Raw genomic sequence first — 22021 nt, 5'->3', positions numbered from 1 at the left:
TGCACCATTTACTGCATCTCAGATGGATAGGGTGGAAGTTGATGTTAAAAACATAACAACAAAAACATAAAGACAACTAAGAAGCTATGGCTACTGGCACATTTATGAACTAAAGAGAGTTCTTCAGAGAAGTCCAAGAATCCCAGACTGTAGGGGTTCAAAGTCTGATACACCATGGCTGCAACCAACTTCCRTAAGAATCAGCTGGGAGGCACGTGGGGGTGTGTATTTCTGTTTTGTTTGGTTTGAGATTTCTGTGTGGGTGTGTTTTTTCTGTCATTAACAGTCTTTTGAAGATTAAGATTTAAATATCCGTATTTGTGTGYGGGAAAGCTTACTTGTATTAACTAACACGGGCATAGGAGGCTGGAGACATCGAGTGATCACAATTTGAAAAAGAAAACTGGTCATGAAGCCAATCAAATGAAAAGTATTATACAGAGACAATTAAAAAACCACATGTACAGATAACAAATTGAATAAATGCACAAAGAAATTCAAAGATTTTTCTTCTCTTTATTTAAACACAAATACATTTACAGCATGCAGGTAAGTTAAAACTATATGGCGTCTTCCCCAAACCAATTGTTTTAATGCATCTTAAGTGTACTGAAGTTAAATCAGATTCCACAGGTAGACTTGTCCTCATGTCAAATTTAGAGTTACACACAGTAGTGAGTCAGTATTTAAGTTATGTAAATAATTTAGTTGTTCACCAGAAATAAATATTATTTCACCAAGTTCCTATCCTAAACCATCTTTTAAAAATATGATCTAGAGGAACATAAAAATAAGAACCATTCAAAGACTGCAAGTTGAAATAGCAGTGTTGAACATTCCCCGTATAGACTGAATATTTTAATTTACAAAATACAGTAATTGTCCTGTCTGGCTGACCTATGACAGCCAAACCAGAAAGCAAAGAAAATTGTGTGTTTTCTTTTTTTACATTTTAAGAGGCAGTTCTTGGTAAACTTCATAAAAGGTTTAAAATAAAAAAAAAGTTTAAATATAAAAAGGTGATGTACACTGAGCTACATACTAGTTACTATTTAATCTAATTTTTTAAACACAGCAATTTTCAGCACCAAAACCCATGACAATTACCTACAGGAATGAAACCCCCATTCACAGGCATGAGAAAAAAATCCTGCTTCATTTGAGTGTGTCGTTTTGTTTTCATGATTGCACATTGACAAATGAAGGCCTGAAAACCTGTAGTTAACATTGAGAAAGATAATGGACAGTGCTGATTCCATTCTGAGAAGTTTAACTCAATATTTTTCTCTTTATTTTTCTTTCCTCAGTATGCTGCCTTCAACTGTGCTCTAAAACAACTGAAAGTCTGGAGTGTTTTGTGGCCTTAGTAAAGCAAACTGTCTTAAAAGCTGGAAACTCAAAAATAGTGGGATTTTCAACTGATACACTCAACCTTTAAAAATCAAACTATTAAAAATTCAGACTATTTAGATACAGAAAAAAGTGGTTGAAGGTCTAAATTTGACTATACTCCATCATAATATAAATATTTTGCCTATTTTAAAATATAAAAGTTGAAAGTGATTTGCTGTCTGAATAGTCACAGAGTTTCTGTTTCCACAGTAACTGAATATCCAGCAAAAAACTCAAGCCAGAACAAAAAAAGTTGTATCAACCAGGTCTGAAAAACTCACAGAATTCTTCCAGCAATACTAAGCTGCTTCTTTCTTACAGACCTGGTAACTAGTTTCTACAGAAGGAGGCTGTTCTAAAAATTATAGTGGCTAAACCCTATCAATAAGTTAAGTAAATTATACTATAAAACTTTAAACCCCGGATTCAGCTCAGTGAGACAACCGGAGCTCAAAACAAAACAAAAAAGTCAAAACCCCACATTTCATTTTGTTAGCCACTTTACAGGACTTTATTGCAAAGAGAAGAAAAATATTCAACAACTACTACTTTGGACATTTCATATACCTACTTACAAATGGATTACAAATACAATTCAGGGTAGCACTTTTATTTRTTTTATTGTTATTTTAAACACATGCCTCTGGCATTTCTGGATACATCAGTTTAAAAAAGTTGTGTCCTTTATTTAYGTATCTGAATTCATTGGCCTGTTGCTGAAAAAGGCTTTTAAAATTGAAAACTAAAATTTTAGCCAAAAATTCCAGTACTGTATGTAGTGGAATATAAAGTTACATTTTAGATTGCCCTCTTTTCACTATTACAAAATAGCGAAAGTGAACCATCACAGATACAGACAAATGGACAGACAGGCTCATCAGAATGAAGCAGAATGTTTTCACTCCACCAGACTGTACTGTGTGCAGAACCAGGAACAGGACAGATGGGATAATCCATTGCCAAAGTCTTTTTTGTAAACTCAAGTTTACTCTTATTACTGTACAATATTTAATTCTAAGTCACCCGGGCCCCGGGCGTTTGATAACAGTTACACAGCCTTGCTCATACTGAACTCTTTAGGTCGGTGGGGTGGCGGCCGCGGTGCCTTGTGGCAGTTGTYGTAAGCACTTCAGGATTCTCACACTGTACAAACACAGTTAGTTCCAACGCTCTATGCAGCATTCCAAAAGGAAACTGTAATGTAGAGTGCCGCCCTAATTCAGTGGGACATGTAGTGTTATGTGAAGTGATAAAAATGAAAGTATACTTAAACACTGTTGCACATTCCCTAAGACAATAAGATGTACACAAATTAAGCTAGAAAATTTGAACTAAGATTTTCTCAACGTACATTCAGCTTGGCACAGTGCAGACTAAATTTAAGACATGAAAGACAAACTGTGTAATAAGCATAGCTACACTTTAAGTAACATGTCATTTTTCAAGACGCCAAAATTGCACTCTAGTTGTTTTTCTGGGAATCAGTTAGCAGAATTTGTAGAAGGGGGAAGAGCTGTACAGGCCAGGTATAATTTATACAATTTGCAAAAAATAATCCTACAGTCCCCAAATGGAGAGATTATTGTCATGGAATGACTCCCTCTACACAATATCCAATCCTCCTCATGCTGCATTTACTTCTCAGCAACTGTAAATGAGAAAAATCACAGAGTTAAGCCAAAAAAGCAAAATTATTTACATTTACAGTAGACCACATCATTATTTACACAGCCTTTTAGAGTTCAGTTCTTAAGCCACTCAGATAAGTGCTARTAAAGCATCCACTTTAAAATATGAAATCACACAACACAAAGTATTTAAGTAATGATGTCTGCTACCAAYGAATTTACAGCACGACAAACTGGCTGGGTATGCAATCTTGACAGCAATAATGGARTAAACGTAACAGACAGAAACCACTTAGAGCCTAACTCCATTTCCCATGACTGTTGCTTTTCCTGGCTAGCGGCAACTACTTGGTCATTCAAGCTAAATGTTACTCAAGGTTGAAGTACCAATCAGTTCAACCTSTTATTTACTAAGAGCCATTACTGAACAGAACCAGGTAAACCTAACTAGTGCTACAGCCCTGTTTTCTTAAATTGGAGGGAAAACTTTGGAAAGTCAGTCAGGTAATAAAAACAAACAAAATTAACATAAGCTGTTTTGAAGCCCTTCAGAAGAGGAGCACCTAGGTTTCAAGCATTCCACCCCATTTTAGAAGTATTTCAAACTGAAGATGCAGATAACCTCAACTAAGAGAATGTTTAGAAGACATTAATAGACATATTCAAAAGTGAAGATGATAAGGGAGAATATAAAGTAAAGCATTACTGTTAGGTGAGCAACAGACCATCTACGAAGCAGATATTAATTAAAAAAGATACGATTCCATAAAGCAACTATAACATAAAAATACCACACTATATATAATTACTTTGGAGATTAGAGATGTTTTCAAGTAAGTGCACATTTAATTTCAATTGCAGTAACTGCATTTTAGCTARGCTAACATTTCAAGTTTACTGGATAAGGACATGAATTCTTCTGTTACATAAYTCCAAATCACTGACTCCTGAAGCAGTGTGCAAACACAGTAAGAAAAGCAAATAACATGTAAAAGTAGGGTAATTTTTATTTCATCACTGATTGTTTTCCTGAAGAAAACCATATTTAAAAACATAACAGTGGGCCAAAAGAATTTTAAATGTCTACTCCTTTCCCAAACAATGACTACTGTCTTTGGTAACTATCTCCAATTGACTGCTTCCACAATTTGTTCTACTCCAGCAGAACATCATCAGAATTACCATTTTACAGCAAACATATAAGAAAAGCAGCAGAAGCTGCAGTCAGATGTACATTATACTGTTCCRCTGGCTATAAAATTCTGTAAAACAGAGGAATTATCTGACTATTCAATTGACTTTATGCACAGAATGAACTGTAATAAACCTAATACCAAGAAGTTTGATAGCACATTTTAAAAAAATGCTACAAGCCAAACTTACACTTTGTCTTGCCGTCCACCTCCGCGCAGCACAACTGGCTGGCTGTTCTGAGTGAACGCACCTCCACCACGAATTGCACTTGGATGAGTTGGAGAAGCTGCTGGATGCTGACCAGGGCGGATAGGCTTAGCTGCATCACAAGAAATGTGTCTTACAAATATATACACCACAATTGTACCTTGCATTATTCAAAGTTACTGATATCATTATCCAAATGAATTACCAATTATCCAATTGAATGCACTTTGAATAAGAAAACAAGTTTAGGGGATGGCATTCTGAGAACGTAACAGATTAGTGTCAACTACAACAAACCCTGGAAAATAGACAACTGTTTGCTTTTATTGTTCCCTGCTAAAGCTCACAAGCTTCTGATAAAGATTATCTTCACATGAATTCTCTCTCTCATGTATTACCCTCTGAGTCCTATTTTTTGCCAATAAGAACTCAAATAATACACAACACTAGATAGTTTCATGAGAGTTTTGCTCTGTAAGGAATCATTATACCYGCTGTCCCTCCCAAATCTACTTGATTAAGTCACTAGTTACTGTTTGCAAGTGGTTCCATGTACCAATACTGCACAGATTGACAGTGCTTCATCAGCCTACCACCATATAAAAATAGAACTTGCTTTATAACCAAAGTAAAAACCCAGCAGTTTTGACAGGTCATTCACAAGCTGCACACACTTAATAAACTGTATTTTCTATCAGTTTTGCACTTAGTTCTTAAAAGCAAAATCTTTTGCACTTAGCTAATATATGTGTAGGACCTCACAAAGTTCTGTAATACTAAAGAGAAAACACTTAAAGTTTCAGCAGCCAAGAGTGGATAATAAGAATCTACAGGCAGCAGCTGCAGCAAAGAAACACTTCTCAATTACTGCCTTATAGGAAGCTGATCTCCAGTTCATCTAGACATTTAAGCACAGGAGGCTGTATACCTCAAGTGAGCTCTGCAGAATTGRCTGTTTTCTAGGAGACCCTTGAGAGAAAATTAAGACAGAAAASCACCTGTCTGCAAGCTGGCACTTCATGTGACAACAAATTATAACTWTTTTGCAACAGCTCTTTGCAGGCCTACAGGATATGAGCAAAATTGAACTTCAATACTCATTTCAATCTCATTAATGTTTAAGGGAATTGTATTGATGACTGAAGTCCTTTAGTTCTATAGCTGTATTGTAATGTGCACAGGTAAGTCTTCCTCAGGTCACACACTTTCTCTGTCATCAGCACCCAATAGAATAATGGCAGATGGCAGAGCAAAGAATATGACTATCCTGCCACCATCATTCCGCCCCTTTCTGGTTTTCCGTTATTTCCTACAGAGGGCTGTATGTTTTGGAACAAAGAACTGAAGAGGTAATTAAGGATCTTTGGATATTGTGGGTTTCTTTCTCCCACATAAGATGAAGTCAATTTTGGTGGTGGTGGTGGCTTGAACTCTCTTCTTGTCTTGAAATACCTTTTTATTCTTAGAAATTGGAATGGAATTSGAATGATCTAAGGGATTAAGACTCATATGCAGTATACTGTTTCTTCTAAGAAATGTAACATATTGAGACTAGAATTCCAGGTTGGTAAGCCTTTCCTAAAGCCATTAAAAATAAAAAAAAAGCCAAACAGCCATGAAGTACCACCTGCATATAGTCTGTTAACTAAAATATATCTCACAGTAGAAGATAGATCACAGTCACACAAGTATATTCAATGAGGGMTGAAAGATGCAGATACACACAAAAAAAAATTTAAAAGTAGACAGATGAAGCTTTAGGGGGCAAAGGACTCTCTACTCACCAATTTGTGCCGAATGTCCTCTTCTGGCCATATTCTTGGATCTTACAGCTTCCTTTATACGATCTACCTCTTGCTGATACCGCTTGCGATCACGAGAAGCATTCTCTTTGGCTTCCTTCAGTGCAGATTCCAAAGCTTTAACTCTTTCAGCTGTAGCTCGAAGCCGCTTCTCCAGTTTAGGAAGTTCGCAGCGAAGATCAGCATTATCACGTACCAGCTACAAAACCAGAGTTGGTTATTTTCTTGGTATTTCTCTTCACAGGGAGAGCTAACCAAATACCCTCCCCACCCCTAAAGAGGTAAAGCAGTAGGGTTACTCTATTAACTTAGCTTAAGCTTTTAGTAAATCTGTATMGTTCAGTGACATTAAGACTGTCATTTGAAAAATTAGTTACTGTGGAAGAACCTGCTACCCAACAGAGGCACCTCTTMCATCAGAGACAAGCAAGCAGGCCCTATACTGACACATGAAGTCTAAATACCAACTCGGATTTTTCAGTTAAAATGCAGCTATTTTGTTATACACCCATATGTACTTAAAATAGCTAATTAATTWGTTACAAAACAATACACTAAGGTTTCCTGTATCAAGAGACACACATAAGATGTAGGTATTTACTTATAAAACAGTTACTTTATGACCAACAGGCAGTTGCTTCAGTAATAATGAACCTGGAATAGTTTTAATAAAACTTGAAATGAAGTTTCATTGTACCTGCTTGTGAACCTTTGTAAGCTGTTCAAGGTTATTCTCAAGGAAGGAAATCTTCTGTTTCTGTGCAGCACTGCCTCCTGTATCATCTGAGTCGATCTCAGCACTCTGCAGTAACAAAGGCAKGGGGAAGGAGACAGGAGGCTGAGTACAAATCTGAACTTGCATATTAAGATCACATTAAAAAAATTACACCAAATACGCATCAGTTTCTAGTTTAATTCTACACTGAAATTTATGTAGAGGTCATAGAAAAAAGCTTCACTACAGCTCCACATTACCTTTTTCACTCTGGTAGCCAGATCTTGAACAAACAGCTTCCGAAGATTGTGAAGAGTCTGAAGCTCTTTTGCCTACAGTTAAGGACAAGAAATTAACAAAACAACCCAAACAAACTCTGAAAGAAAGAAAAAGAATACAAATTTTGACATTGCTTTAGAATATATTCTATCTTACCACTGTCTCTTCCAAACCCTTTAAATCTTGCCTCGCTTGTTCCCGTCTGTCCTGCATAACCCTAAAAGAGAATAAATCATTACTGAAATATCCTAAAAAAATCAGAAATTCTAATGTTTTAGAGGTCTAGACTAACAAACATTGCATGGTACAAATGAAAAACTCTTTCATTAGAAGTCTTATATTAAAGATGTAACCAACAGGTAACACCACAGTCAGTAATCTGTATGGAATGGGGAGGTGAGACTGCGGGAGTTTGCAGAAGGAATATTGAATACAAACGAGTACATATAGATGCATAAATTATAAAAGTTTCAAGAATAGTAAAAGACAAGATTCTCAGAGTCAGCTTCACAGCAAATATTTGGGGAGATCTTATCCTACAAATGTTCTTAGCTCTGACCAGCTGAAATGAGAAGTATCGCCTGACAGGTTAAAAATTCCGTTTTCTTTAACACCTCACCCTCAACACACTGGTAAAACCAGAATCATAAACAACAATGTCAGTATACAAGAATATAACCTGATCATTATCAGTGCACAGAACTGCTGTCTTTCCATTTAATGTGAAARCATTTTCTGCACAGGAAATGTTCTTTTCTCAGAACTGTAAGTCACTGCAGTTATCAAGATGACAGTATACTGGAAAGGAACAAGGACTTTTTTTTTATGGCCTAAGATTAGAATAGAAAGGCCAAGGACTGAATGAAAATGAAGTGTTGTTATTAAGTAGTTAAAAAAGCTTCTTTTCCTCTTGAATTATCTCCTCTCTCAGCCAGTTTCACTACTAGTTCACAGTTAAATAAGTAAACATTTGACATAATAAAATATTCTAAATAATGTCAGTATCCTATCAGTTTTTTAGACCTCTCTGGATAAGCAGTTCCAGGCATCTTATATAACTCCAAATTAAAAAAATTGAAGTGAATAATTGCATTGTTCCTGGTCTGYCATTTGCCATGCACATTTATGATACACAATGGAAAATAACAGGATTCAGAAAGGCTGGGGGAGGACATAGAACATAAAACTAATTTTTAAAACTTCTTCGCAAATGTTTTGAAGAAGAATGCTTCTGTACAGCAAGTGTCTTACAGTGGTCAATGCTAGATGTAGCTGAGCCTGCAAACTGAAATAGGAAGCAATAATGTGGTACAAATAGCAAATCTTACAYGACAAGAAAACCTACTGTAGTTAATGTAAGTTTTGCAATCATTGTGGCATATAAATAAATCAAAATAAGATGGATTCACAAGATCAGAGTACTATTAAAAATTTAGTCAGTTAAACGGGATAAACGAAACAAAAGGAACAAAAAAGAAGTATGTGTTGGTTCTCAGTTACCAGCATAGATCAATCAGATCCCTCTAATTACTTCACATTCCACAATAAAAAATGCTGAAAACCACTGTTTGTGTTTTAAACTTTTTTTTCAAAAAGTACTTTAWAGTGTAATGTATTTTTAGCTTCTGTAAAGTTAAATTTGTATGGGCCAGAAAGTGGTTGCAACTGATACTCTTAGAAAGATTTCCAGAASATTAAGGTCTCTTAAGAGATCAACTTAAATCTCAAATACTTCCAGAATYTAAGATTTCTAGAAGCTGAGAACTGTTTTCCAACTTGACTCCTGGATACTTAACTGCAAGCAGAAATTAATTCCAATTATTGCTCTAATTTTTGAGTTTATAATTCACTAACATATATTCAGTTAATCAGTGAAGAATGTAACTGKTTAATTTTAAGAATAAACAAATTGGAGACATCTAACAAGTTAAATCACAGAAGAACCATAAAAAGAATAACAGAATAAAAGAATCAATAAAAGAGTAAGGGAAATTTTAGAAGACTCTTCAGTCTTAGAGAATGCAATACTTTGCTGCAAATTGAAAAGTTAATTACTCCAATTCATAGCACATTAACAAAAAACCAGTTGTGGCCTTCATGTCTTTCATAATTTTACTTCCAATTTTAAGTATTCAGGCAGTGCAAAGGTTTTTAAAAAGKCATGTTCAAGGAGGCCTCTCTTCAATAAGCATACTGTAAAATGAGAGCCACTTCATCATATTAGCTCACTGGTTTATAGAGTAAGTGTCCCCACACACATTTGTTTTATGCATTATTATCACTTACGTAAGCTCATGAAGTTTTCTGCTTTTTTCCTGATCAGTTGCTTTCAGCTTCTCATGCTCAACTCTCAGACGCTCCTGTTCAAGCATCATCTTCTGGTTTTGGCTGAACACAGAAAGTAAATATTTTATCAGCCGAAACTGTCAGACACCACTTTCAATAACAAAACAGAAGATAGAATGACACTGCTGGAGGAAACCCTTGCCACTTCCTTCCTGCTGCACTGTGCTTCTGTACTTGCACAGTCCAGAGACATTTGGCACCACCAAAATAATGACAATTACTTACTCTTGAAGCTCAGTGATGAGTTTCTCCTTTGCATCAACTTCATCTCTCAGGCTACTGATTTGTTTCTGATGAGTCTCACGATGGCTCTGAATTTGCTGTTCCACAGCTTGCTATTAGGAAAACAGAACATACTGAACTCCAGTAACTGAGYTACCACCAGACTTTGCTCCGTGGGGATTTGGGTTGTAGGGGTTATCCTCTTTTTCAAACAATTAAATTGACTTACCTTGACTTCATTTGCAGTTTGAACCTTATTTAAGTGCTCTTTCTCCATCTCATGGACCTTTTCTAGTAGGGATAAAGAAAACATATTTCAGCCAGGCATCGGGCAATCACATGGATGATGGTGTGAATTTCTCCTTCCCTTGCTAACACCTTACAATTTGGAAAAATTCCCCCTCCCACCACAAAAATTAATTAGATTAGTAACATCTTTAATCCTATCAGTAACAGTTCTTTCAAACAGCAAAAATATTTTCCAATGGATTAATTCTACATGTTCAGTAGCAAAAAGCCTTTCTATAGCTCTACCCTTCAACCTAAACAGAACAGAGCAATTTCCTATTTATTACTATAGTCTTAAAATGGTGATGGTGGTTGGTGGGGTAAAGGGAGGTAAGTCCTACCCTGTGCTCGGAGTTGAACTAATTCTTCATTAAGGGAATCCACAGATTCTTCCAGCTGCCTCTTTTTCTGTTCCACATTCTGAAGATACTCAGTCAGTGACTTGATCTTGGCTTCATGCTTGTGGAATGAAAAGACTCATTTACTTTGGAACTAGGTACCATGGAATTACATCTGCATAAATGGTTCGTACTTATTTTTTCCACAACAAGTAACCTCATCTCAAAACAAAAATGGTGCCAACTAGACTCTTGAAGAATATGAGTACTCAAGTAGATCTGTAATACAGCCTGTAAGACAATGTCTTTATTTTTGATTGGAATGAAATACATTTTTGGCTGGAAGAAAAGACATTTTGAATGTTAAATACTAACAGAGGCAAGAGAAGCCCATTGTATTTAGAAGATTGCTCTGAAATGTGCATCTTCTGATTTTTTTTTAAAAAAGATCATTATCTATATGTAAAACAAAATACAGAAATATTAAACTGCATGCATATATTACAGTTTTCAGAAGTGTTAGAAGTCACATTATTGATATTTTTCTAAKAATCACATTAAAATTACCTTTCTCACATCAGAAGTAAATTTAATCTGCTATGCAAACCCCGTGAAATTTTACTGTGCTATTACCTCTCCCAGTTCTAACTTGGGGCATTAGCAGGCACAGTGTCCACTAGCCACTGGGTCTGTAAGGCTTGTATTTGTAAAGAATCCTGTGATGGAGAACACGTGGACTCCAATATTTAACACAAACGCTACAAAAACATTATCAGGCTACAGATATATTGCAGAAATTCTGACATCCTGTCACACTGAATTACATACAAGCATCCAAATCAAAGAGAGTACTAAGGAAACTGCTGAGTCTTGTGGCTGTTCACTCACAGTGTGCTTTGTTAGATGCCAAAAAACCCTGATTTTTTTTCCCCCCAATAGTGTAAGGAATTTAATCTATGAAGAACACTACACTGTAGAGAAATATTTACCTGTGAGATCCGGAGCTGGCAGGCAGCCAATTCCTTTTCATTTTCTTCCATTTTCTTATTGCTTTCAGYTTGTGTGCCTTCTAACTGTTTGCAACGTTTCACCATTGTTTTTACTTCTGATTTCATTTTGCTAATGTACAATCTTGCAACTGTGAATTCTTCATCTATCATGCCAGTTCCCTCAGGTTGCTGAAAAGTGTGGAAGAGCATATTTAGAAAGCTCAGACAACAAAAGTGCATTAAAAGTGCACTGGAACAGCTTAATGCACAGGACACACCCCCAGCCTGATCTGATAACCATAGCACTTAAAAAAACCCAAACCCTTCTATTTCGGTATTTAAGTTTTCTGATTGATTATTTAGAAGGTTGCACAAAGACAATGAGTTGCTTGAAGAGGGAAATACAATTCACTATTGATTTCTAATACTGCTTACATTCTTGCCCTATGGCCATCTTCTAGGTTTATCTTTTATTTCATGTCCTCATTCTGTTTTCAATACAAGTATCAGCCCAGTTGTCACTGTAGGTCAATATTAGATTTCCAAGACAATGCWGTTGATTTAAGACCATTTCATACACCATTTTGACAACCTGAATGAGAACACCRCTTCAGAAAAAAATCATGCCTGCTCTTCCTTTTCTATGCATGATCAAATTCTGTCTGAGACTGATTAAGTCACAGTATAAGCAATTATTATGAAGATCGTCAGAATTATTAATATACATGAAGCTTCCTATGGTGGTTATTTTTACTACACTAAGAAAATGCCCCCACATATCCACAATGTATGTGTTTAATACATTCCATGAAAAATAGCAGTGATGAACTCTTACCTTGACATCATTATTTCCTACTGCAATTCCGATCTCTGCAAGATCTTTTAGTAAGGAAGCCATCATTTCTGTTGCTCGTTTCTTCTGATGGTTGGTCATTTCTTTAAGTTTCTGAAGCTCTGCATCTATACTGGCTAAAGTGACCTAAAGAAAAAGAAGTTACCCTTTAACAAACAAATCACTCATGCTCTCGGAACTAGTTTCATACTATTTACAGAGTACCGCCATTTCTTCTGAAAGAAATAAAAAGTACTGGGAACAGAGACCTTCAACTCACAAAGCATAATCTTAAAACTCTGCAGCAAAATTAAGTGTTAACAATGGTAAACAGCATTCAGTTATATACRATTAAATATCGCAGAGAATCACATTTACAGAAAAGGGGTACATGAACAGCAAGTCCAAGACTTTTCACCTTATTTTGGTAAACAATTTCAGCTTTTTCTGCAGAGCTCTTAACCCTTCCCTACTTGCAAAACAAAAAGTGGCACCCAGTAATGTGAGTTCATAAGTCCAATAGTTACTCTACAGCACTTTTTCAACTAGYTTGAGCTGCTGTGGTTATAGTGGTGGCAGCTCAGCAGTTTGCATATTCAAGAGTCTGCTACTGGTTGTCCAGTTTGAAAAAAATACCAAAGTTTTACAGCAGAGAAGTTTCAGCTAGAAAYGCAAAGGATGGTTACTGCATGTGCTAGCTGTGCCAGATTGGGAACACAGAAATGTTTTCATTTTASGACACCTCTGAACAGTTGCTTTCTTTGCAGACTGAGTTTTCATGACACACAATGGATGTTAGTTATAATATCTAGAATCACTACCTATAAACTGATTTAAAACTACACTAACAAAGCAAACAAAAAATCAACCCAGAAAAAAAACAACCATACACTTCAGAATCATACACACACACACCGAGTGAGCCTACTCCATCTGATTTTAAATGCTGCTTCTAAGACCATGTATTCTGTGACTTTTGGCCAATCTTCAAGTGATGTAAGCTGCCAGTAAAGATTACTCAGCTCAGAATACTACCGAGTTTAAAGAGAAGTTTCATGATCTTGTGAACTTCAAGGACATCATCAATGTTCTACCAAGTCAAATCTTGCTAACTGAAAACTGAAAGCCACAGTCACTAGAAGACCCAGACCCTCTTATTATTATCTTAAAGAACAGAAAAGAGTGAGACTTGTACCATTAATATTGTCTGCAATGCCAGCAAACATGCTGATCCTTTACASTACTTAGAATTTTGGGATAGTAGGTAGAGTAGTAACTGTTTAAAACTGATTGAGATATGCTAAATAACTGACTTCCAAAACTGTCAGTCAGTTCTTAAACTTTCCAGCTATGTAAGAAGGTGTACACTGTTCCGTGGGACTGATGCTGTATCTGTATTTTAATCAGGGTTAACTTTTGGAATATGTCTTCAACAACTCCTATAAGAGAGTAAACCAGCTKATTTCTAAAGGCATCAAGGTAAGTTCTTTCACATGCCATACACATAGCAGGCAAATGCACAYTCCTTTTAAGAAAAGCTGCAGCATGCTCACTGCAACTTCAAGACTGGAAGAAGCAGATTCTTAAGTCAGGATTTCCCCAACTGCACCAGACAGACAAACAAAAACCAGCACCTAATGAAAGTATTAACTTTTAAGACCAAGGATATTTCTGAACATCCTTCAGGTAGTAAAAGGCCACAGGCACTAAAAAGACAAAATCATGCCCCACAAAAACTAAGAAAGTTTTAGACTTAGGCTCCCATATTCCCTTGTGAAATACTTTTAAATGACTTCAAGAAAAATGGGTTAGGCAAGAAAAGTCACAGTGAAGACTGTCAGTAATTTCTTATCCCAATTTCGTACCGATTTTTGATTGAGTTCATCACTAAGCAGTTCATATTCCTTTGCCTTATCTTCTACTTCCTGAGATTTCTGATCATAGTTGACAGCTAATTCTTCAAGGGCTTGTAACACCTCTTTCACTTCCTCCTTAGAAGCATCATTTTCAGCCTGAAGGCGATTCAGCTCTGCTTGCAGGTTGTCTTGGTCCCGTCTGGTTGATGCCAGAAGCTGCAATATTGATGGAGATTTAATAAAATTACAGCAATAAATAATCATGAAGAAAATTCCACGTAAGCCTTGAATTTTATTAATGCTTTTAGCTACTACAATGCCTTATATCTACATTCTTAGTGACTAGCTTCCTGCAATAAGGATACCATGGACAGAATAAAACGAACAATTAAATCTACCATCGATATGCACAGTTCTTTAAGTTTCTAAATACCTTAAAAATTTAAATATCTTCAAAATGAAGATATATAGGGACGGCAACTAGAAATGCACATAAAATACTGCAAGTTCTCAAAAAAAGCCACTGAACACTACTCATAAGTCTGAAATTGTCACCAGTCTAGGGATTAAACTTCCTGCATTTTAACACTGTTAGCTGCCAAAGAATAACTAGACAAAGCCTACAATTGCTTAAGAAGCAGATTTATTTATTTAAATTAGATTCAACAGYAGCTCAAACTTCCCTAGTCCTCGGCTCATTTCCTTAACATATACACAAGGATTATTATTTTTTTCATCTTTGTGCTACAGAGAAATTACTTTTCTGATGTTTTGACTAAATGAAATTTTCATTATTAATAGGCATTTCCCCCCATTAAGTTATATCCCTGGCAACATGTGCATACAAATAACTTGAATATTCTACCAAGTATGGTCTGAGTTAACACATCGATACTTCCTTTTTCATTATGGGCCAATACATTTCCCTCCTCTCCCTTCTCTCTCTATACAGAAACTGACCAGAAGCAAACCTTAAAACAGATTTCTTACATTAAATCAAGTTACTTTCAGTTTTGACAGCCTGCTAACTTTGCATAGAGAAGACAACTGCTGTTGTCTTTGAATAAAATACTTTGATTTTTTCAATATTCATGGATACTTAAGATTCAAGTAAACTGGTTTAAGTTTAGCCACCAGCACACTCTAAGTGGGAGGAATGAATAGGAAGAGCATTTAGATAAGGCATAGAAGAGAGCTACTGTGCCACAGTAAACTGTCATTCTACTCCACGGTCATAAACTGCGACCAGTTCCAAATACATCCACATTCTTTAAAGGGAAGACAAACAAAAAAAAAAAAAATAAAGATGCAAGAGCAAAACTCACCTCTTCCTGATCCAACATCTGTGTCTTCAGTTTTTCTACTAGCTGGCTCTGCTGATTAATTTCTTCATCCTGCAGTTAAAATAAGACTGCATTCATCAAACTGACAAATACCACTCACAAAAAATAAACTAAGAGACAACAGATGTTAGGTGTCTAACTTTGCCCTAGCCTGAGACAATTACACAACTGAAAGCAATAAAAGTAAAAACAATAATTTTCATTTCACTGGTGGATTCATTAGGGTCTTAACCTGGCATGTATGCTGTACATCATGTATGTACATCATGTATGCTGTACACCTGTACATCATGCTTCAGAGACAGAAGTCTTACACCTGTGCTTTTGCAAGTCTTCTCCAAGTTGTCCTAACTTCCAAGAAACAATTAAGATTAATTCAGACTGTTTTCTATCCAAATATAGTACTAGTGCTTAAATTTGAGATATTRAAATAAATTGTGCATAACATGGAAAGAAAAAAAAGATTTGTCTTCAAATTACTCATTTTCCCACTTCCATTGTTTTCCAACTAAGAAAAGATATTCCCTTAGCAACTTTGATTTCTCTTAATCAGAATTAAGTGTAAGCACTCTCAGCAAATACTTAAACAAATGATTACTGACAAATTAAATATAGAATCACAGAATATCCTGAGTTGGAAGGGACCTATCAGGATCATCAAGACCATCAGCCTGTGCAGGTCACCCGAGAGTCACACCATGTGCCAAAGGTTCCTGGAGCTCTCTCAAGGCTTGGTGCTGTGACCATTAGCCTGGGGAGCCTGTTCCACTGCCCAACCACCCTGTGGGTGAAGAACCTTTTCCTAATACCCAGCCTAAACCTCCCTTGACACAMCTTCAGGCCATTTCCTTGGAACATGTCACTGGTCATGAGAGTGATAAGATTTTTAGCTGCCCCTCCACTTCCCCTCATGAGAATGTTGAGGACATATTACATAATGATATAGTTCAAGATACATTTTCAAGAGGTCTTACATTAGCTAAGAATGGCATACCTTGTCATCCAGTTGTTTGTACAGTTTGGCAATTTCTTCCTCACATTTCCTTCTCTCAGCATCAGTGAAATTGCCAGTTACTCCAATTGTGGTAGCTGGTTTATCATTAATAACAGTGATATCCTTGTCCACTGCAAAAGCTTCTAAGTTGGCCTTCTCCTTGTCAAACTGTTCATCRACTGGTACAGTCTCCCCTTAAAAATACACCCAATTTTAGTACAGTTAGCCATGACATGTTTCCCACAAAATTACCCTAGAGAAGTACCTACTAACAGTATTGCTCCACCGTCAATAAACAATTGAGTTCACTTGATTACTTGATTGGCAAAAAAAAATGACCACTAGATCATCCAAACTATTTCCTGCACAAAACATTGTATTCCATCCATTTACTCTGCTATGGGCTCCAAATTTCATATCAAACCTTAGCTTCAACAAGCTCAGCTAACTTTCCCAGAAGACAGAAAATTCTCTTTCTCTTTGCAGTCTGTTTAGCTAGGTAGCTATATTTACTTTTAAACTGCTTTGTTTCTAATTTAAAATACTTTCAGTTACACTTTTATCCTTTTATGTTCAAAAAGCTTTTTCTGATGAGAACACTTTAATTTCACAGAGAAGAAAACACCACATGCCAATCAAGGAACTTCTCTGGTAAATTAAACTAAATTCCTTAGTGCTTTATTCAAAACATTTTATGCAGTCCTTGGAAGGTACAGGCTCTTTTCAACACTCCAGTATCTTGTGTTAAGTACAGTTCTTTCAGAATATTGACATTTCAGGCGTGGCCTCATACCAGMTCTATTAAACAATAAAAAACCTTAACAATAAACAAGAAACCCCACATCCTACTAAACTTATTTATATCAGGATGTGGTGCAGTCATCTAGTGGATTGCAAAATCGTCTTCTTTAGCTGGCAAACTCCAGCATATATCTGTAAGTATGACCTATGTTCTTCTCCTGAATTTATGGCTTCATTATTAACTTGCATTTTGCCAGCAACTTCAAGTGATAAGAAGTTAATCATTAAGGAATAATTCAGGCACACATTTGGTACTGCCAGCAATTTTGGGGTTTGGGGCACAGTTTTGCCTATTCATGTGTTTAAATTTAGAATGAGGGAAGATCTTATGATACTGTTTTTAATCAGAAAACCAGAGGAAACATTTTACTCAGTTTCTGCACTTACAAAATACTATCAGTTTTTTGTCCCCCAAAATAGAATTTTGACAATGTATGTAACTCTAGTTCTGCTAGAAAAGCAAGTATTGAACAATCTAACACGAACACACTTTCAGACATTTTTGTCATTATATTACAGAAGTTGTTTCAGTTATAATAAAGTGAAAAATATCACATTCCAAAGTTGACTTAATATTACAGCTGTAATATCCTTATTACTGTCTTGAATAGTGTTCTTAGCTACTTTTGGTAGCCTGAAGACCAGTGAAGTGTCTACTGTCTTGCCTAAAGTTTGGAATAGTAACTGCTTCTCACCATTCCTCCACCTGTTGAGCTCATTTTCCAGCCACTGTATGGTGTTACGCAAAGTCTTGTTTTTCTCTTTTTCCTTCTCATACTTTTTCTTCCACTGTTCTGCCGTGAGCTCCACATTGACACAGACTGTGTTCTTAATGGTCTTTGCTCTACACAGAAAAAGCAAAAGGCTCTGAGATTTCATTTTTGAAGAAAGGCATGAAAGGTGATTGAATCATATGTCCACATGTCACTGGTGGAAGCACAAACATTTGGCCAGAATTCTAATCATCTGGTCTATTTTCCACATTACAAAACTTAACAGAGAAGACCAGTAGGAAACTATCTTGCTGAACTGTAGTGGAAGACGTACACTAACATGAAAGACTAGATGGACTAGAAAAATGTTGACTCCTTTTGTCATGTGCTCCAGTAAATGACGTGGTTCAATCTAGTGGCCAGGAACTGGAGTATAACAATAAAGCATTAAYAATAAAATGGTAAGGAGCAGCACAAACTAAACACCTGATCTGAAATAGGTACATATAAATTCGGTTACAAACAACACAGGAATTTACAAGTATCAACTCAAAGTTTACTGGACTGTTACATGCAGACCAGAGGAGAGGCTCTCCTGGCAAATAAAGGATTCAACTTAACAGGGGAGATTCACCTTCTACCTTCTTCCACTTTAGGGAGGGCAGGGGACAGGGAATTACTTATTGCTCTCCAACACTATACATTAAACCACACTTTGAACCAAATTATATGCTCCTTCTAAAAATACAGTTGACAAGATCCTGGCTGGTTTAAAGGTTTTTATCCATAATGAGATAAGATAGATCACAACCTTAGCCATATTTACACTGAAGAATTACAGAAAGGAAGTAAACATTTTAATTAATTTGGTTCAGGAATCTWAATAGAGTAACTTATTTCTCATTCTGTATTTATTTCTTTTAAGTCATTTACTCACCTTTGGCCAAACAGAAGAGTAGATTTAGTTTCAGATTCATTGTAAGAAGATGGAGAACAGCAAATAACAATAGTGGTTCTGCAATTACCCCCTAGTGAATCTTGAAGGATTCTGGTCATTTTGCTATCACGATATGGAACATATGTCTACCAAGAAAAYGGTTAAAAAATCAGTCATGGATTTTCAGATACATTCAATTTGTTGAAATATGAGCTACACTTTTGCTAGGTATGACTTTATTAATAGACATTAAATTCTACTTTAATTCATAAATCATAAGACTGAAGATGCATAGGAGGACAAAATTGTACTTTATGTCTAGTAACCTTTAGAGCAACAAGGAAACTTTCAGTATCGTGTTTGGGTCTCTCAGCATTAAACTTATTAATCTTTACTGTCAACACAGTACAAGAGTAATGGCCACCTGCAATGCACGGGCTCATATCACTGACATTGGTAAGAATTTCTGCATAATATGTTCAGAGATACAAACTTTTAACCTTTGGGTATAAAAAGACAAAAGAGAACACTTACACTGCTTTCAGCCAGTGCTGAGATGACATTTCCAAGAGCAGACAAAGACTTGTTGATGTTCTTGGCCTCATCCAGCACTGCACCTTCTGCTCCAGTTTTACTAACCTATACAATATTTCAGGACATTACTAAATKCATCTATAAAAAACACCTTCAACATTTAAGATAAAATGTAAGTAATTTTCCCACTTTTAAGTTATTCTCCCTAACTTTATGAGGTACACATAAGCAAACTCTTCCTCAGGCACTTTCCCAAATTCATTATCAATTTCTCATTCAAAACTCAGTGTCGGAAGACATTTCTCACGTTTTAAACTGAAGTGAATATTCTCCCTGCAAAATACACCTTCTTGTAGAAGATAAATGTATTGTTAAAAACTTCCATCAAATGAACAATTTCAAAAGTTTTTTTAAGTTTGTAAAAAAGATTGAATTACTTGAAAGTTAACTRAGTATATAGTTTGTCCAGAGATAACCCTTAAAACCAAACTACCTCTCCCCTATAAAAACCCAACAAAACAAACKATGAAAACCCAAACTGCATGCCACTACGACCCCTGGAAAATACAGCAGAGAGTCTTCACAAGCAGAAATTTGTGAGAACAGATTTTAGAGGCTGAATCTGATCCACATGACTGCTCTAGAAACTTAAGTAGGTATCAGCAGAAATGTGMACAAATCTGACCTAACACCATTCTATTTATCTTACCTCTTTGGCCTCAAAGGCTGAATTTGACTTACRGTTCTATAACCCTCTCTTTACTATTTCCAGCAAGCTGTGATCATGACTACAACTAAACAATTCTACTTCCTTGTATTTAAAYCCACACAAGGCACTAGAAAACGCCATGTATTTCAAAGGGACTAGGGAAATGCACAACAGTAAAGTTGGAAATAAGCAGTGAAAGGAACTACAGAGAAAGGAGACYTGCAACCCAGCCCTTTTCTTTAAAAGAAAAAAAGACTATCACTGAAGAAACACATTTCAGAATAAACACAAGATCAGAGACAACAATAAGGTCACAGAACAATGATGTAAGGAAAAACAACAGCAAGCAGAAACAACTGAAAAAACTGGAGACAGGGATAAACCCAGAAGCAAAGATGAAAAGAATGTCAAAAATCCAGCTCTTAAAGGACCAATTACAGCATGTACTTCCTTCCTTGCTTTAAGCCACTGACATAGGAAAGCAAGCTGTCATTTTAACCAATGTTAACCAGAATTTCAAACTTGAATACAAGAAACTTGGTATTACTAGATAAGAAAACCCAGACATTCCACAACCATAAAACTTTATTCCAGCTAACCCACACACCTGTACACTTTTTTTTTGCACTCTCAGATACTGAAACTGAACTCTACCCTCTTTCTCCACCCTAGTCCAGATTTACAAACCGTCACTGCAGAAATGCAGATCAGCYTAAAGTGGCAGTATCTAACAGCCAAGCCAGCCTAGGATTCAGAAACCATGTTTCAAAGTCAGAATTAACACACATCAGAGATGACAACTGAACAACTAGTATTACACTAGTGCACAACACTTGACCATAAAGAAAAAACACAGAGTTTTTCAGAGTAGAAAAAGGAATTTATAATTACCTTCTCACTACCTGCCAAGTCCACAAGGTAAAGTTTTCCACTTAGTTTCTGTTCTGTTTGAGTATTTTCTTGTTTTACATTAATAAGAAAAATACTATGACTTCGGGAGCTGTGCTCGTTCATATCTATAATTCAAAATAAACACATTGTCATAAAGATTTGTATACCCAATCTCACTTCAAACAACACCTTCCCACAGTGCAGCAAGAGATCCAAAGCGAATGAAACTGTTCTCTCARTGAGAGTAGAACTAGAAGCAAAACCAATGGTATAATCTAATTGAGTAAGAAACATCCACTCTTCCCTTGGGCTCCTATTTATATCACATAAGCTTACTCATCAGATTTGCTAGCTTGTCAACTATGGATCTCACACATTAATTTACTTTTCAGAACATAAAGTATATTTAGATCTTGATAGGAAAGTCTTTTGTAGACTTCCAGTGTACCATATTTTATCCGTCTGTGAAAATTTTAACTAACCATAGCCTTTCTTGTACTGCCCCTACTGCTGTGAAACAGGCAGAGCAAACAAGATCTSTTGAATTTAAAGTATTATTTTAATTCATTAACAGAATTTAAGCAGAYAGCAATCTGAATGAGAACATCTGCCTATATCTTCTTCCTTTTAACTATAAATCTCTCACTGCTCTACAAGTACCAGCTTACTGATGTTAAAGAAGCAAAGAACACAAAATAATATTCTATCCAAATTTTCTTAGTGCAGTCCCCACTTCAGAACCTTTTCACCTAGGAGCAATGAAGTAAAACTGCAAGACTGAATCATACATTAAAAGGAACATCATATTTTTATTTTTGATCCTTAACTGAAGAAATGAGAAGAAAACCCTTATGTTTGATTAATGATTGCATATTCTCTTTTCCTGAATAAAGAACTAGACACAGAAAGATTGTGAAATATCCTCAAATTGTCTCTAGACTTCTGACAGTCACCTCAGCTGCTACGAACTCAAGTCTTACTTTGCATGCACCTACATCTTCCYTTGTATTC

At 36.0% G+C, this 22021-nt stretch overlaps 1 protein-coding gene across 1 annotated transcript in view; it reads right to left on the bottom strand.

The window, feature by feature from the left end:
• Nucleotides 1–502: 502 nt before the first annotated feature.
• KIF5B (kinesin family member 5B) overlaps nt 503–22021 on the bottom strand; it is a 34028-nt gene continuing 12509 nt past the window's right edge. The window contains exons 8-26 of the mRNA XM_057376508.1: nt 21011–21135; nt 19411–19515; nt 18877–19022; nt 17922–18070; nt 16426–16619; nt 15414–15482; nt 14098–14304; nt 12236–12379; nt 11401–11589; nt 10415–10532; nt 10015–10076; nt 9789–9898; nt 9504–9605; nt 7374–7434; nt 7199–7270; nt 6921–7025; nt 6206–6422; nt 4404–4533; nt 503–3040 (exon numbers count right to left, since the gene is read on the bottom strand). Coding sequence (XP_057232491.1) covers nt 3034–3040; nt 4404–4533; nt 6206–6422; nt 6921–7025; nt 7199–7270; nt 7374–7434; nt 9504–9605; nt 9789–9898; nt 10015–10076; nt 10415–10532; nt 11401–11589; nt 12236–12379; nt 14098–14304; nt 15414–15482; nt 16426–16619; nt 17922–18070; nt 18877–19022; nt 19411–19515; nt 21011–21135 — 2312 coding nt within the window. The 3' untranslated portion in view covers nt 503–3033. The remainder of the gene's footprint in view (nt 3041–4403; nt 4534–6205; nt 6423–6920; nt 7026–7198; nt 7271–7373; nt 7435–9503; nt 9606–9788; nt 9899–10014; nt 10077–10414; nt 10533–11400; nt 11590–12235; nt 12380–14097; nt 14305–15413; nt 15483–16425; nt 16620–17921; nt 18071–18876; nt 19023–19410; nt 19516–21010; nt 21136–22021) is intronic.

Source organism: Malurus melanocephalus, unplaced genomic scaffold, assembly GCF_030028575.1.
Source record: "Malurus melanocephalus ecotype Western Australia unplaced genomic scaffold, MMel_1.1 scaffold_280, whole genome shotgun sequence".
Classification (NCBI taxonomy): Eukaryota; Metazoa; Chordata; class Aves; order Passeriformes; family Maluridae; genus Malurus; species Malurus melanocephalus.
The sequence above is the reverse complement of the archived record's forward strand: the minus strand, read 5'-3'. Positions and strand labels throughout refer to the sequence as shown.